The sequence below is a fragment of the Bufo bufo genome, chromosome 2, assembly GCF_905171765.1.
Source record: "Bufo bufo chromosome 2, aBufBuf1.1, whole genome shotgun sequence".
NCBI lineage: Eukaryota > Metazoa > Chordata > Amphibia > Anura > Bufonidae > Bufo > Bufo bufo.
The window spans coordinates 298,890,546-298,909,340 of NC_053390.1; the positions used below are offsets into that span (position 1 = coordinate 298,890,546).

General features: G+C 43.2%; 1 protein-coding gene across 1 annotated transcript in view; it reads right to left on the reverse strand.

Moving 5' to 3' along the window:
• Positions 1-18,795, reverse strand: part of LOC120988980 (Fc receptor-like protein 5) — a 98,772-nt gene that overhangs the window by 20,734 nt on the left and 59,243 nt on the right. Inside the window, exons 6-7 of the mRNA XM_040416802.1 lie at positions 15,519-15,824; positions 8,587-8,688 (exon numbers count right to left, since the gene is read on the reverse strand). Coding sequence (XP_040272736.1) covers positions 8,587-8,688; positions 15,519-15,824 — 408 coding nt within the window. The remainder of the gene's footprint in view (positions 1-8,586; positions 8,689-15,518; positions 15,825-18,795) is intronic.

Sequence of the window (18,795 nt, forward strand, 5' to 3'; positions counted from 1 at the left end):
TAAAACAGTACAGATTTGGTTGAATAGAAATGTGAGGCCTGTTTTTTTTTGCGCTGTGTGACAGGTATAGGTTTAATCACATAATCAGACTTCTATCTGCACGGTAGCGTGTGTCTTAGGTTTTTCTAAATGACACTATCAGCACCTTCAATGTAAGATATCCTTTTTGGGATAGATTTCAAGTAGGCCTCATATAGTAGAAACTAGTTATTTTGAGAATGGCAAATTTGGGAATAGTTTTTCAACCCAGAACAAAAAATGTGCTTTTACGGTCACTACAAATAATTTGACCAGCTAAAACAGTACAGATTTGGTTGAATAGAAATGTGAGGCCTGTTTTTTTTTGCGCTGTGTGACAGGTATAGGTTTAATCACAGAATCAGACTTCTATCTGCACGGTAGCGTGTGTCTTAGGTTTTTCTGAATGACACTATCAGCACCTTCAATGTAAGATATCCTTTTTGGGATAGATTTCAAGTTGGCCTCATATAGCAGAAACTAGTTATTTTGAGAATGGCAAATTTGGGAATAGTTTTTCAACCCAGAACAAAAAGTGTGCTTTTACGGTCACTACAAATAACTTGACCAGCTAAAACAGTACAGATTTGGTTGAATAGAAATGTGAGGCCTGTTTTTTTTTGCGCTGTGTGACAGGTATAGGTTTAATCACAGAATCAGACTTCTATCTGCACGGTAGCGTGTGTCTTAGGTTTTTCTGAATGACACTATCAGCACCTTCAATGTAAGATATCCTTTTTGGGATAGATTTCAAGTAGGCCTCATATAGTAGAAACTAGTTATTTTGAGAATGGCAAATTTGGGAATAGTTTTTCAACCCAGAACAAAAAATGTGCTTTTACGGTCACTACAAATAACTTGACCAGCTAAAACAGTACAGATTTGGTTGAATAGAAATGTGAGGCCTGTTTTTTTTTGCGCTGTGTGACAGGTATAGGTTTAATCTCAGAATCAGACTTCTATCTGCACGGTAGCGTGTGTCTTAGGTTTTTCTGAATGACACTATCAGCACCTTCAATGTAAGATATCCTTTTTGGGATAGATTTCAAGTAGGCCTCATATAGCAGAAACTAGTTGTTTTGAGAATGGCAAATTTGGGAATAGTTTTTCAACCCAGAACAAAAAATGTGCTTTTACGGTCACTACAAATAACTTGACCAGCTAAAACAGTACAGATTTGGTTGAATAGAAATGTGAGGCCTGTTTTTTTTTGCGCTGTGTGACAGGTATAGGTTTAATCACATAATCAGACTTCTATCTGCACGGTAGCGTGTGTCTTAGGTTTTTCTGAATGACACTATCAGCACCTTCAATGTAAGATATCCTTTTTGGGATAGATTTTAAGTAGGCCTCAAATACCAGAAACTAGTTATTTTGAGAATGGCAAATTTGGGAATAGTTTTTCAACCCAGAACAAAAAGTGTGCTTTTACGGTCACTACAAATAACTTGACCAGCTAAAACAGTACAGATTTGGTTGAATAGAAATGTGAGGCCTGTTTTTTTTTGCGCTGTGTGACAGGTATAGGTTTAATCACAGAATCAGACTTCTATCTGCACGGTAGCGTGTGTCTTAGGTTTTTCTGAATGACACTATCAGCACCTTTAATGTAAGATATCCTTTTTGGGATAGATTTTAAGTAGGCCTCATATAGCAGAAACTAGTTATTTTGAGAATGGCAAATTTGGGAATAGTTTTTCAACCCAGAACAAAAAGTGTGCTTTTACGGTCACTATAAATAACTTGACCAGCTAAAACAGTACAGATTTGGTTGAATAGAAATGTGAGGCCTGTTTTTTTTTGCGCTGTGTGACAGGTATAGGTTTAATCACAGAATCAGACTTCTATCTGCACGGTAGCGTGTGTCTTAGGTTTTTCTGAATGACACTATCAGCACCTTCAATGTAAGATATCCTTTTTGGGATAGATTTCAAGTAGGCCTCATATAGTAGAAACTAGTTATTTTGAGAATGGCAAATTTGGGAATAGTTTTTCAACCCAGAACAAAAAGTGTGCTTTTACGGTCACTATAAATAACTTGACCAGCTAAAACAGTACAGATTTGGTTGAATAGAAATGTGAGGCCTGTTTTTTTTTGCACTGTGTGACAGGTATAGGTTTAATCACAGAATCAGACTTCTATCTGCACGGTAGCGTGTGTCTTAGGTTTTTCTGAATGACACTATCAGCACCTTCAATGTAAGATATCCTTTTTGGGATAGATTTCAAGTAGGCCTCATATAGTAGAAACTAGTTATTTTGAGAATGGCAAATTTGGGAATAGTTTTTCAACCCAGAACAAAAAATGTGCTTTTACGGTCACTACAAATAATTTGACCAGCTAAAACAGTACAGATTTGGTTGAATAGAAATGTGAGGCCTGTTTTTTTTTGCGCTGTGTGACAGGTATAGGTTTAATCACAGAATCAGATTTCTATCTGCACGGTAGCGTGTGTCTTAGGTTTTTCTGAATGACACTATCAGCACCTTCAATGTAAGATATCCTTTTTGGGATAGATTTCAAGTAGGCCTCATATAGCAGAAACTAGTTATTTTGAGAATGGCAAATTTGGGAATAGTTTTTCAACCCAGAACAAAAAGTGTGCTTTTACGGTCACTACAAATAACTTGACCAGCTAAAACAGTACAGATTTGGTTGAATAGAAATGTGAGGCCTGTTTTTTTTTGCGCTGTGTGACAGGTATAGGTTTAATCACAGAATCAGACTTCTATCTGCACGGTAGCGTGTGTCTTAGGTTTTTCTGAATGACACTATCAGCACCTTCAATGTAAGATATCCTTTTTGGGATAGATTTCAAGTTGGCCTCATATAGCAGAAACTAGTTATTTTGAGAATGGCAAATTTGGGAATAGTTTTTCAACCCAGAACAAAAAATGTGCTTTTACGGTCACTACAAATAACTTGACCAGCTAAAACAGTACAGATTTGGTTGAATAGAAATGTCAGGTCTATTTTTTAGGCGCTGGGTGACAGGCTCAACTTGCCCCTGATGTAGTATATGGCCAAAAAATAACCACACTATTGATGGTTAAATGCACTTGGGTGACACAGGCTCAGCCTGCACCAGATGTAGTATATGGCCAAAAAATAATTAGACTGTTGATGGTTAAATGCACTTCGGTGACACAGGCTCAGCCTGCAGCTGATGTAGTATATGGCCAAAAAATAACCAGACTGTTGATGGTTAAATGCACTTCAGTGACACAGGCTCAGCCTGCAGCTGATGTAGGATATAGCACAAAATAACCACACTATTGATGGTTAAATACACTTGGTGATAGCTTGTGCTGGCGCACCACAAGTCACAAAATGGCCGCCGATCACCCCAGAAAAAAGTGATCTAAAAACGCTCTGGGCAGCCTCAAAAAAGTGAGCAAGTCGATATTAGCACTTCAATGATCCACAGCTGCAGATCGATCACAGAATGAAGTCTTTTGGAGGAGTTAATCTGCCTAATCTCGCCCTAACGTCGCAGCTGCAACCTCTCCCTATGCTTGAATCAGCAGAGTGACGTGCAGTGCTACGTGACCCAAGCTTATATAGAGGCTGGGTCACATGCTGCACTGGCCAATCACAGCAATGCCAATAGTAAGCAAAGCTGTGATGGCCTCTTGGGGCAAGTAGTATGACGCTTGTTGATTGGCTGCTTTGCAGCCTTTCAAAAAGCGCCAAGAAAGCGCCGAACACCGAACCCGAACCCAGACTTTTACAAAATTGTTCGGGTTTCGGGTCCGTGTCACGGACACCCCAAAATTCGGTACGAACCCGAACTATACAGTTCGGGTTCGCTCATCCCTAATAGCGAGCGATCAAAATGTCATATGCACCCCCAATTAGTGCCAATAAAACCGCCATCTCATCCCGCAAAAAATGAGCCCCTACATTAGATAGTCGTGCCAAAAAAAATAAAAATAAATGTAGCTCCCAGGCTATAGAGATGCTAAAATAATTTTTTTGGGTTCCTAAAATGATAATATAGTGTAAAATCTAAATAAATTTTTAAATGTAGATATATTAGGTATCGCCGCAACCGTAAGAATCTGCCCTATAAAAATAACATTTGACCAAACCCCTCGGATGAACGGTGCCAAAACACCAATTTTTGGGCAAAATTTTCATTTGAATCCTTTTTTTCCGGTAATAAAGTAAGGGTTAACAACCAAACAAAACTAAATATTTATTTCCTTTATTCTGTAGTTTGCAGAAACGCCGCATATGTGGTCGTAAATGGCTATATAGCCACACGGCAGGGCATAGAACAAAGGGAACTCCATATGGTTTCTGGAAGGCAGATTTTGATGGACTGGTTTATTTACACCATGTCCAATTAGAAGCCCCCCCTGATGTAGCCTAGACTAGAAACTCCAAAAAAGTGACCCCATCTAAGAAACTACACCCCTCAAGATATTCAAAAGTTACTTTACAAACTTTGTTAACCCTTTAGGTGTTCCACAAAACTAAATAGCGAATGTAGAAACAATTTTAGAATTTACATTTTTTGTTACCTTGCCTCAAAAAAGTGTAATATAGAGCAACCAAAAATCATATTTACCCTAAAATAGTCCCAAAACAACAACCACATTATCCCGTAGTTTCCTAGATGGGGTCACTTTTATGGAGTTTCTACTCTAGGGGTGCATCAGGGGGCTTGAAAGGGTACATGGTGTAAATAAACCAGTCCAGCAAAATCTTCCTTCCAAAAACCATATGCGTTCCCCTTCTTCTATGTCCTGCCGTTTAGCCAAATAGTAGATTACGACCACATATGGGGTGTTTCTGCAAACTACAGAATCAGGGCAACCCATATTGAGTTTTGTTTGGCTGTTAACCCATTTTTTCCAGTAATTAAGTAAGAGTTAAAATGGAAAATTTTCCAAAAAATTGAAATTCCAAAATTGTTTCTCCATCTGCCATTAACTCTTGTGGAACACCTAAAGGGTTAACAAAGTTTGTAAACCTAGTTTTGAATACCTTGAGGGGTTTACTTTTTTAGATGGTGTTACTTTTTTGGAATTTATATTCTCGGGGGTGCAACGGGGGGCTTTAAATGGGACATGGTATAAACAAAACCAGTCCTACAAAATCTGCCTTCCAAAACCCATATGGCGTTCCCCTCCTTCTATGTCCTTCCGTTTGGCGAAACAGTAGTTTAGGACCACATATGGGGTGTTTTTGCAAACTACAGGATCAGGGAAACCCATATTGAGTTTTGTTTGGCAGTTAACCCTTACTTTATTACTGGAAAAAATGGGTTAAAATGGAAAATTTTCCCAAAAATTGAAATTTCTAAATTGTTTCTCCATCTGCCATTAACTCTTGTGGAACACCTAAAGGGTTAACAAAGTTTGTAAACCCAGTTTTGAATACCTTGAGGGGTTTACTTTCTTAGATGGAGTCACTTTTTTGAAATTTCTATTCTAGGGGTGCAACGGGGGGCTTGAAATGGGATATGGTATAAACAAAACCAGTCCTGCAAAATCTGCCTTGCAAAAACCATATGGCGTTCCCCTCCTTCTATGTCCTCCCGTTTGGCCAAACAGTAGTTTACGACCACATATGCGGTGTTTCTGCAAACTACAGAATCAGGGCAACCCATATAGAGTTTTGTTTGGCAGTTAACCCTTGCTTTGTTGCTGGAAAAAATGGATTATATTGGAAAATTTTCCCAAAAATCTAAATTCTTAAATTTTATGTCCATTTGCCATGAAGTCTTGTGGAAGACCTAAAGGGTTAACAAAGTTTGTAAAACCAGTTTTGAATACCTGGAGGGGTGTAGTTTCTAAAATGGGGTCATTTTTGGGTGGTTTCTATTACGTAAGCCTCACAAAGTGACTTCAGACCTGAACTGGTCCATAAAAAGTGGGATTTGGAAAATTTCTGAAAAATTTCAAGATTTGCTTCTAAACTTCTAAGCTATGTAACATCCCCAAAAAATAAAATATCATTCCCAAAATGATACAAACATGAAGTAGACATATGGGGAATGTAAAGTCATCAGAATTTTTGGGGGTATTACTATGTATTACAGAAGTAGAAAAAACTGAAACTTTGACATTTGCAAATTTTTCAAAATGTTTGGTAAATTTGGTATTTTTTTATGTAAAAAAAAATAAAAATTTGACCCAATTTTAGCAGTGTCATGAAGTACAATATGTGACGAAAAAACAATCTCAGAACGGCCTGGGTAAGTAAAAGCATTTTAAAGTTATCAGCACTTAAAGTGACACTGGTCAGATTTGCAAAAAATTGCTAAGTCCTTAAGGTGAAATAGGGCTGAGTCCTTAAGGGGTTAAAATTTAGAAGAACTGCGATTTTCATTGACATTTTTCATTGGCAAAATGGGATGTGGTCCCTGCATGTTTTACCTAGAGGCCTTCACAGACCATGATCCAGCCATGAAATTATTAATTGACAAAAAAATGGTCCCGTATCCTCTATTTCAGGGGTACTCAACTAGTTTTATTAAAGGTCCACATACCTGGGTCTGCAGTCAGGTGAAGGTCCGAGCTGAACGCCAACAGTAAAGATGCCATGCGATCATGTGATCCATGCGCGTGGGGCGCTCTGAAGTTATAGTGGAGCGCCCCGGGTAAGTCCCAGAATTAGTAATGGCCACATTAGTGGCCAGTAAGAATAATGCCCCCAGTAAGAGTAATGCCCCCTTTAGTGCCCCCCTTCTCTGCTTTTGCAAAAAAAAAAAATAATTTGCATTCACCTGGCTGCGGTGAACATTCGCTGCTGACTGCAAGCTCAGGACCGGTGCTCCAACGTGATGACGTCTTATAGGTCCTGTCCTAGTCAGCAGGGAGTGTTCTCCACAGCGTGAGCAAATGGAGGTGGAGGTACTGTAATTTTATTTATTTTTTTACTAGCACAAGTAGCGGTGGAGGTAAAGGCTGTACTAATGGGCGTTCCATGATGGAAGCGCTCATTAGTAAGGGTACTTTCACACTTGCAGCAGGACGGATCCGACAGGCTGCTCACCCTGTCAGATCCATCTTGCCACTACTTTGCCGTGCCGCTGCTCTGTGCCCATCGACTATAATGGGGATGGGGGCAAAGCTACGGCGCAGCACGGTGAGAGGCCGCCAGACTAAAAGTACTACATGTCCGACTTTTTCGTCTGGCAGCCTCACGCCGTGCACTGCAATGCTGCGCCGTAGCTCCACTCCCGCTATAGTCAATGGGGAGTGGCGGTCCGGCGAAATAGCGGCAGGACGGATCTGACAGGGTGAACAGCCTGTCGGATCCGTCCTGCCGCAAGTGTGAAAGTAGTCTAACAGTCCTTACAGGAAAATTCTGACACCGGCAAGGGAACTAAAATACCAGCCTTGCTGGTGAACTACTGGCCGGGTGGCAACCCAAGCCACAGAACAGACATATGATAGTTTTGTTCCGCATCCAATTCCCATTATTGGGGGATTAGATGCGGCTCCTTAATTACAATGGGGCCACAAGAGATGCAGACAGCACACTGTGTGCTGTCTGCATCTTTTCCGCTCCATTGAAACTAAGGGGTCCGCATCCAATGCCCCAATAATGGGAATAGGATGCGGAACAAAACTATCATGGTTTGATGGGGCTTTATCACTTTATTTAATCAGGTTACCTTTAATTTCAAAGAAGATGGCCCAGGATAGATGGGAACACGACACTGACTGGAGTCCTTTCCTGCAGTCAGTGACGTGTTCCCGCCTCTCTGTAGCCCTCTCCACGCCCCCCTTCCTTCCCAAATGTGACATTTATTTCATTGGTGGCAGCGGTGATGTCCCTCCCCTCTCCAGCAGCACGTAAGTGTCCTTTGGAGCTTGAAGCTCCCTTACGTGCTGCCGCTGCTGCAGGGGAGGAGGGACCTGTGAGCGCACTGAGGGAGAAAGCTCCCTCCACCTGCAGGTGCCGGATGAAAGCACCGGTGCCTGCATGTGGAGGGAGCCGTCTCTCACTGCGCCCCTGGGAAGGAGGAAGTGCGCCGGTAAGCTCCTCCTCCTGCATGTACCAGAGTGTGCAGGAGAGGAGGAGCGCTACATGTTTCACTGCGCTCAGCGCTCTGGGAGTGGGACAGGAGGAAGTGTGCCGGTAAGCTCCTCCTCCTGCACGGTACAGTGTGCAGGAGAGGAGGAGCGCTCTGAAGGATGGCCGGGGTCCGGACAACTGGCGGCCGCGGTCCGTATTTGGACCGCGGTCCGCCAGTTGAGTACCCCTGCTCTATTTGAATGGCGCAAAGGTCATAATACCTGCAGATTGCCACTCCATTTCAAGTCTATGGGAGTAATGAATATACGTCATTTAATCAAAGCGGGATCTGTTGTAGGAAATTAAATTCAGTTCACCTCCATAGACAAAATATCATGGATTTGTGAGGGAATATAAGTTCTCCGAGTCATGCAATCATTTTATCAGAACGGTTTTGTTCCCAAAGGGAGCCATTCTAAAATTATGTATATACTGTATGATTCTTCTATGACAACACTGTTATTACAAGTGCCTAATATTTTTATGATTGCTGTAGTTTTCACTTTACTGTGGTTGTAGTGAGTAAATCTTACCTTTCTTGGCCAACAGAACCCAGTAGATTAAACCAATAATTACAAGCAATACGGCTATCCCAGCACCAACTCCAAAGGCTATTAGCCATAACAAAGATCCTTCTGAGGAAAAAAAATACAAAGTCAAATCTTTATAGGGAGATTAACCACTTCAGCCCCCAGTGCTTAAACACCCTGAAAGACCAGGCCACTTTTTACACTTCTGACCTACACTACTTTCACCATTTATTGCTCGGTCATGCAACTTACCACCCAAATGAATTTTACCTCCTTTTCTTCTCACTAATAGAGCTTTCATTTGGTGGTATTTCTTTGCTGCTGACATTTTTACTTTTTTTGTTATTAATCGAAATTTAACGATTTTTTTGCAAAAAAATGACATTTTTCACTTTCAGTTGTAAAATTTTGCAAAAAAAAACGACATCCATATATAAATTTTGCTCTAAATTTATTGTTCTACATGTCTTTGATGAAAAAAAAATGTTTGGGTAAAAAAAAAATGGTTTGGGTAAAAGTTATAGCGTTTACAAACTATGGTACAAAAATGTGAATTTCCGCTTTTTGAAGCAGCTCTGACTTTCTGAGCACCTGTCATGTTTCCTGAGGTTCTACAATGCCCAGACAGTACAAACACCCCACAAATGACCCCATTTCGGAAAGTACACACCCTAAGGTATTCGCTGATGGGCATAGTGAGTTCATAGAACTTTTTATTTTTTGTCACAAGTTAGCGGAAAATGATGATTTTATTTTATTTTTATTTTTTTCTTACAAAGTCTCATATTCCACTAACTTGTGACAAAAAATAAAAAGTTCTATGAACTCACTATGCCCATCAGCGAATACCTTGGGGTCTCTTCTTTCCAAAATGGGGTCACTTGTGGGGTAGTTATACTGCCCTGGCATTCTAGGGGCCCAAATGTGTGGTAAGGAGTTTGAAATCAAATTCTGTAAAAAATGACCTGTGAAATCCGAAAGGTGCTCTTTGGAATATGGGCCCCTTTGCCCACCTAGGCTGCAAAAAAGTGTCACACATCTGGTATCTCCGTACTCAGGAGAAGGTGGGTAATGTGTTTTGGGGTGTCATTTTACATATACCCATGCTGGGTGAGAGAAATATCTTGGCAAAAGACAACTTTTCCCATTTTTTTATACAAAGTTGGCATTTGACCAAGATATTTATCTCACCCAGCATGGGTATATGTAAAAAGACACCCCAAAACACATTCCCCAACTTCTCCTGAGTACGGAGATACCAGATGTGTGACACTTTTTTGCAGCCTAGGTGGGCAAAGGGGCCCATATTCCAAAGAGCACCTTTCGGATTTCACAGGTCATTTTTTACAGAATTTGATTTCAAACTCCTTACCACACATTTGGGCCCCTAGAATGCCAGGGCAGTATAACTACCCCACAAGTGACCCCATTTTGGAAAGAAGACACCCCAAGGTATTCCGTGAGGGGCATGGCGAGTTCCTAGAATTTTTTATTTTTTTTCACAAGTTAGTGGAAAATGATGATTTATTTTTTTTTTCCATACAAAGTCTCATATTCCACTAACTTGTGACAAAAAATAAAAACTTCCATGAACTCACTATGCCCATCAGCAAATACCTTGGGGTCTCTTCTTTCCAAAATGGGGTCACTTGTGGGGTAGTTATACTGCCCTGGCATTCTAGGGGCCCAAATGTGTGGTAAGGAGTTTGAAATCAAATTCTGTAAAAAATGACCTGTGAAATCCGAAAGGTGCTCTTTGGAATGTGGGTAAGGAGTTTGAAATCAAATTCTGTAAAAAATGACCTGTGAAATCCGAAAGGTGCTCTTTGGAATATGGGCCCCTTTGCCCACCTAGGCTGATAAAGTTGGCATTTGACCAAGATATTTATCTCACCCAGCATGGGTATATGTAAAAAGACACCCCAAAACACATTCCTCAACTTCTCCTGAGTACGGAGATACCAGATGTGTGACACTTTTTTGCAGCCTAGGTGGGCAAAGGGGCCCAAATTCCTTTTAGGAGGGCATTTTTAGACATTTGGATACCAGACTTCTTCTCACGCTTTGGGGCCCCTAAAATGCCAGGGCAGTATAAATACCCCACATGTGACCCCATTTTGGAAAGAAGACACCCCAAGGTATTCAATGAGGGGCATGGCGAGTTCATTGAAAAAAAAAAATTTTGGCACAAGTTAGCGGAAATTGATTTTTTTGATTTTGTTCTCACAAAGTCTCCCTTTCCGCTAACTTGGGACAAATATGCCCCTCAGCGAATACCTTGGGGTGTCTTCTTTCCAAAATGGTGTTATTTGTGGGGTGTTTGTACTGCCCTGGCATTTGAGGGTCTCCGCAATCATTACATGTATGCCCAGCATTAGGAGTTTCTGCTATTCTCCTTATATTGAGCATACGGGTAATGAGATTTTTTTTTTCCGTTCAGCCTCTGGGCTGAAAGAAAAAAATGAACGGCACAGATTTCTTCATTCGCATCGATCAATGTGGATGAAAAAATCTCTGCCAAAAAAAGAAAAAGGAGGGGAAAGGCGTCTGCCAGGACATAGGAGCTCCGCCCAACATCCATACCCACTTCAGCTCGTATGCCCTGGCAAACCAGATTTCTCCATTCACATCAATCGATGTGGATGAATAAATCATTGCCGGGATTTTTTTTTTTATATATACAAAGTGTTTGCCAAAGTATATGAACACCGCCACCTCCTCAGCTCATATGCCTCGGCAAACGTATCTTTTACTGCAGAGGAGAAATCTCGTCTTGCAGCGCCGCATACACCGACTTGCGTGTAATCTGACAGCAGCGCAATGCTTCTGTCCGAATGCACATCAGTGCTGCAGCTAGTCGATCGGTTGGTCCACCTGAAAGGTAAAAAAAACAAAACAAAAAAGAAAAAACCAGGCCGCAAAGCAATAACTTTATTAACTGTTGAACAGAACATAGAAACTTTTTTTAAACTTTTTTAACTGAACGTTTAACTTTTTTACTTACTGGTATTTTTTTTTTTGTTTAGTTTTTTTTACCTTTATAGAACAAACCTCTCCTTCCCCATGGGACAATGTGCAAAGCGCAAATCGCCCAAAGATGTGGCGAAGTACGTTATGCACTTTATCCCAGGTGAAAGGAGAGGTTTGCAGCAGCTGTGAGTGAATGGGCCCTAATAGCCCTGTGTGCCTGTCCTGGTGAGATGTGATCCCTATGCTAGGTGTACCTGTGTGTGGTACTTCCGGAAACACTCTCCATAGCATAGGGCAGGGTGGTCAGCACAGTCAGGACAGAAATAGCGGGTGTCACGCCTTATTCCACTCCTGCTACAGACACGACATCTTTTTCGGGGTGACGGTTGGGTTGAGGTACCAGGAACGACACTGGGGAAATGTCGCTCGTGTAGACGGCTAACTACACTGGTGGATGGGGCCACGGAACCTCCTGGGTAAAGGAGGTTCTCGATGATCTCTTCCTGGAATTTGAGGAAGGATCCTGTTCTCCCAGCCTTACTGTAGAGAACAAAACTATTGTACAGCGCCAATTGAATCAAATATACAGACACCTTCTTATACCAGCGTCTGGTTCTGCGGGAAACTAAATACGGAGACAACATCTGGTCATTGAAGTCCACCCCTCCCATGAGCGCATTATAGTCGTGGACACAGAGGGGCTTTTCAATGACACGAGTTGCTCGCTCAATTTGGATTGTCGTGTCTGCGTGAATGGAGGAGAGCATGTAAACGTCACGCTTTTCTCTCCATTTCACCGCGAGCAGTTCTTCGTTACACAAGGCAGCCCTCTGCCCCCTTGCAAGACGGGTGGTTACAAGCCGTTGGGGGAAGCCCACGCGACTAGTTCGCACGGTGCCACAGGCGCAAATCCGTTCTAGAAACAAATGCCTAAAGAGGGCCACACTTGTGTAGAAATTGTCCACATAAAGATGGTACCCCTTGCCGAATAAGGGTGACACCAAGTCCCAGACTGTCTTCCCACTGCTCCCCAGGTAGTCAGGGCAACCGACCGGCTCCAGGGTCTGATCTTTTCCCTCATAGATCCGAAATTTGTGGGTATAGCCTGTGGCCCTTTCACAGAGCTTATACAATTTGACCCCATACCGGGCACGCTTGCTTGGGATGTATTGTTTGAAGCCAAGGCGCCCGGTAAAATGTATTAGGGACTCGTCTACGCAGATGTTTTGCTCAGGGGTATACAAATCTGCAAATTTCAGGTTGAAATGGTCTATGAGGGGCCGAATTTTGTGGAGCCGGTCAAAAGCAGGGTGGCCTCTGGGACGGGAGGTGGTGTTGTTGCTAAAATGCAGAAAACGGAGGATGGTCTCAAATCGTGTCCTGGACATAGCAGCAGAGAACATGGGCATGTGATGAATTGGGTGCGTTGACCAATATGACCGCAATTCATGCTTTTTTGTCAGGCCCATGTTGAGGAGAAGGCCCAAAAAAATTTTAAGTTCGGAAATTTGGACTGGTTTCCACCGGAAAGGCTGGGCATAATAGCTTCCCGGGTTTGCGGTTATAAATTGTGTGGCATACTGGTTGGTCTCTGCCACGACTAAGTCCAAGAGCTCCGCAGTCAAGAACAGCTCAAAAAATCCCAGGGCCGAACCGATTTGAGCCGTCTCAACCCGAACTCCAGACTGGGCGGTGAAAGGGGGAACTACTGGTGCGGCTGAAGTTGGTGACTGCCAATCAGGATTTGCCAGCACCTCAGGGACTCTAGGGGCTCTACGGGCCTGTCTGTGCGGTGGCTGCGACGGGGTAACTAGTGCACGTGCCACCGTACCAGCTTCAACTGCCCTTCTGGTGCTCGCTACTTCACCAGGTTGTACGGCAGTGCTGGTACTAGGTCCAGGAAGGGCTGCGCTGCTGGTGTATGCCTCACCACGTGATCCGGCAGCGACAGCCCTACTCTGCTGCTCTTGAAGCGGATCCTGCGTAACCTGTGGTCTAGCGACATGGGGCCGGGTACGCCTGGTGCTGCCAGGGACCTCCACCTCCTCGTCCGAACTTTGGGTCAGAGAGCCACTGCTTTCCACAGGTTCATATTCTGACCCGCTAGATTCGTCAGATGAGGGTTCCCACTCCTCATCCGACTGGGTCAGAATCCTGTAGGCCTCTTCAGAAGAATACCCCCTGTTTGACATTTTGGACTACTAAATTTAGGGGTATTCCCTGAGACTACCCAAGAAAAAAAAGCAAGCCTGTCTTACAAATGGGAGGCTAGCGAAGTACCGGAAGCCGCTGCGGTTGATAAAAAATATCAAAACTGATTTTTTTATCGCCGCAGTGCGTGTAAAATGAATGTGCAGTGATCAAAAAATATATATTTTTTGTCACTGCGGTGGGGCGGGCGTGGGTGAACGCACGTGTGGGCGACCGATCAGGCCTGATCGGGCAAACACTGCGTTTTGGGTGGAGGGCGAGCTAAGGTGACACTAATACTATTATAGATCTGACCGTGATCAGTTTTGATCACTTACAGATACTATAAAAGTACAAATGCTGATTAGCGATACGCTAAACAGCGAATAAAAGTGACTGCGGTGCGGTGGGGTGGGCGCTAACTGACGCTAACTACCTAACCAAGGGGCCTAAACTATCCCTAAAACCTAACAGCCAATACCAGTGGAAAAAAAAAAGTGGCAGTTTACACTGATCACTTTTTTTCCTTTCACTAGTGATTGACAGGGGCGATCAAAGGGGTGATCAAAGGGTTAATTGGGGTGCAGGTGGGTGATCTGGGGCTAAGGTGTAGTGTTTGGTGTACTCACAGTTCAGTCTGCTCCTGTGCTGGATCCAACCGACGAAAAGGACCAGCACAGGAGCAGACAAGCCATATAACAGATCATATTTACTAATATGATCTGTTATATGACTTTGGATTGGATTTTTTGAAAATCGCCAGCCTGCCAGCCAATGATCGTTGCTGGCAGGCTGGTGACGAAATACTTCTTTTAATTTTGCCGGCCCGCGATGCGCATGCGCGGGCCGGCTTTGAGCGAAATCTCGCGTCTCGCGAGATGACGCGTATATGCGTGACTCTGCGCAGCGCTGCCACCTCCGGATCGCAATCCTGCGTTAGGCGGTCCGGAGGTGGTTAAAGTGGTTTTACTGGAGTACAATATTGATTTCCTATACTCAGGATAGGTCATCAATATCAGATCAGTGGGGTCTGACTCCTAGCACCCCGATCAGCTTTTTGAAGAAGTCACAGGTATTTGGTGAGTGCTGTGGGGCCTCCAAAGACCAGTGCCATCTCGTTCATCACCACATGGCCTATGTGCAGCTCAGTACCATTTAAGTAAATGGGCCTAGGCTACAGTACCAAGTACAGCCACTATACAGTGTATGACACTGGTAAGAGACAGTGCCGAATGTCAGACCACCTCAATCAGATATTGATGACCAATCCTGGGTTCCTGGAAAACTCTTTTAAAATCCTTGAATTAAGCTTCAAACACAATTTCTATTAGTCATGTGTTGATTAAAGGGGTTGTCCAGGGTTTTTTGATGACCTATTTTCAGGATAAGTCATCAATATCAGATCGGTAGCAATCCGACACCAGGCACCCCCGCCTATAAGCTGTTTGAAGAGGAGGTGGCCCTCCATGAGAGCACTGCTTCCACTTCATTACACAGCATATCATCTCACTTGCATCGGCGGCATAATTTTATTACAAGTACTCACTCCATTCAAGTGAATGGAACGAGTACTTGTACTTACACTGTGTTCCGAGACAATGGGCAGTGTAATGAAGAGGAAACAGTGCTCTCAGTGCTGATTGAGGGGGTTGCTGGAAGTCAGACCCCCACAGATCAGATATTGATGACCTATCATGAGGATAGGTCATCAATATATATTGATGCACAACCCCTTTAATTATCAGAATTACTGTTAACATAAGGAAGTTTCTTACTTGCTACCACAATAATCTCAATTTGAGGACTCTTTGGTGACAGCAATGAGCGTCCCTTTATTTCTGCTGTGTATTGGCAGAAGTACTTGATAGTTGAAGTGCCATTGCTTTTCCTCATGTTGATGGTTACTGCTGCTGGTCTCTTTTTGTACGTGGGTACAGTTGTTATTTCATCTTTATCATTGAAAAAGTGGAATCTAGTTCTTTCATACTCCTCAGGGGCTGTACAGTATAATGTTACATTGCCTCCATCCCAGATCCTACCACTAGGAGGATCTACAAAGAACAATGGGGGGCGTAAAGGATCTGTCAATGAAAAGAAAGGCACAAACATCAGGCTAACACAATAATCAATGTAATCATGTATAATGGCTTTGTGAGATGTCCACATCAAAAGCAGAAAACTATTATCCCATTTTAGATATGGTGGCCATTGGCCAACATTTACTAATGCTAGTAAACCTAGATTTTGACCTAAATAGCACCACAAAGTGACAAATGTTGCTGCATCCAGGTTTAGAGATAGCTTCTGCAGTTAGTCCGAAATGGGGTGTGGATAAACTAGAAAGGGTATACCTTTTATAGAAGGGGTATGGCCTATTATTATGTGCCATTTTGTACTGTAAGCATATCATAAGATATTGTGATTAATCTGGTGCAGGTCTAGACACCCGAAGTTTACGCCATCTATAGAATTAGTAAATCTGCCCCAGTCAGCTCCAATCATTATAAATAATATTTTACTATTACTTTTTAGCTATGTCTTTTAACTGTCCCATAGCTGAAAGTAAGAAGCCTAGTTGAATGGTAGGTGCATACATTTGTAGTCTCATGACAGAAGATTGAAATGTTGCACTATTACATCGCACCTACATAATGTTAGTGAATGTAGTCACGTTTAGACCTGAAAGGTGTCACGCCCATGACCCGACAGTCGGCAGAAATACAACCTTGCTGGATTTGTCCTGGATTTGTAAGGCTACTTTCACATTAGCGTTTTTTGCGGATCCGTCATGAATCTGCAAAAACGCTTCCGTTACCATAATACGACTGCATGCATCCGTCATGAACGGATCTGGTTGTATTATGTCTTCTATAGCCATGACGGATCCGTCATGAACACCATTGAAAGTCAATGTGGGACGGATCCATTTTCTATTGTGTCAGAGGACACGGATCCGTCCCCATTGACTTACATTGTGTGTCAGGACGGATCCGTCTCGCTCCGCCACACATCGTGGACAGAAAAACGCTGCAGGCAGCATTTTGGTGTCCGCCTCCAGAGGGGAATGGTGACTGAACTGATGCATTCTGAGCGGATCATTTTCCACTTAGAATGCATTAGGGCAAAACTGATCCGTTTTGGACCGCTTCTGAGAGCCCATGACGGATCTCAGAAACGGAAAGCGTGTGAAAGTAGCCTAATTCACTGTTATTAGCTGTGACTGGCAGTATGACCCTTGTGATCTTAATGTGAGTAAAAGGTGATTCTAATTTTACAAAAGTCGCTGTGTAGACCTAAAGCTTTATCACTATATCCGTAAAAAGACTTTCTAATATATTTTCAGCATTTGCCATTTTCAAGATATTTCTACCATATTCAACATACACTCACCTAAAGAATTATTAGGAACACCTGTTCTATTTCTCATTAATGCAATTATCTAGTCAACCAATCACATGGCAGTTGCTTCAATGCATTTAGGGGTGTGGTCCTGGTCAAGACAATCTCCTGAACTCCAAACTGAATGTCAGAATGGGAAAGAAAGGTGATTTAAGCAATTTTGAGCGTGGCATGGTTGTTGGTGCCAGACGGGCCGGTCTGAGTATTTCACAATCTGCTCAGTTACTGTGATTTTCACGCACAACCATTTCTAGGGTTTTGTCACGGCGGACGGGGAACTCAGACACACAGATAAACCAACAACCAGGCTCTAGGCGAGAAGCAGGGGAAGGGTAAACCCTGACCTCTTTCCCTGCACTGCTCAGCCCACATTCAGACCTTGAAGGTAGGAATGATGTGTCCTCGTGCCTGGGCTAAAACACCCTAGATTCCCTGAGATGGTGCAAAGGGGAAAAGTAGCAGCCTGCTCGCACAGAACCTGGATGGGAAAGATGACACAAACACAACCTAGACAGCAATCAACAAAAACTGAAACCACACTTATCTTTTCTGAGCTGGAACAGACAACCTTCCTTCCTTGCTTCCAAAGCCAGACTGATTTCTATAACCCGCTCAGAACACTGGACTAGAGTGATATTTAAACCAATGACCCCACCCAGTGCACCTGATGGGAGGCTGGACCAGCACGACTCCAAAACAAAACAAAACTAAACACGTGCTGCTATTCTGGCCGACCTCCGCACATAGTCAGAGCAGGGCATGACAGTACCCCCCCTTCTACGGGTGACCTCCGGACACCCCGGACCAACCTTATCTGGATGGGATCTATGAAAAACCCTTACCAATCGGCTGGCACTGACATCGAGCACCGGAACCCACGTCCTCTCCTCAGGGCCGTATCCCCTCCAGTGTACCAGGTACTGAAGGGAACCCCGAAGAACTCTAGAGTCGAGAACCCTAGAGATCTCAAACTCCAAATCGAACTTCCATCGACCAGAACGGGAGGAGAAGGCTATGGCGATGGTTCCACCGGTTTCACGTATTTTTTTTAGTAAAGACCTGTGGAAAACATCATGGATCCTCCAAGTCTGTGGAATATCCAGCCGAAACGCTACTGGATTGATCACCGCAGATATTTTGTACGGACCGATAAATCTTGGACCCAGTTTCCAAGATGGCACTCTCAATTTAATATTTTTAGTGGACAACCACACCAGATCACCCACACACAGGTCCGGACCAGTCACACGTCTCTTGTCAGCCATTCGCTTATACCTCTCACCCATCTTCTCCAAATTTCCTTGGATCCTCCGCCAGATAGAGGACAAGGCAGAAGAAAATCTCTCCTCCTCTGGCATCCCAGAGGAACCAGTCCCAGAAAAGGTACCAAACTGAGGATGAAAACTGTAGTCATCAAAAAATGGTGACTTACCCGTGGACTCCTGCCTACAGTTATTCAAAGCAAATTCTGCAAGAATGAGGACCAGTCCTCCTGATTCTCAGCCACAAAGCACCTCAAGTAGGTCTCCAGGTTTTGATTAGTACGCTCTGTCTGTCAATTCGACTGCGGTTGAAAAGCCGAAGAGAACGAAAGTTGAATGCCCAGCCGAGAACAGAACGCCCTCCAAAACCTGGAGACAAACTGCATGCCCC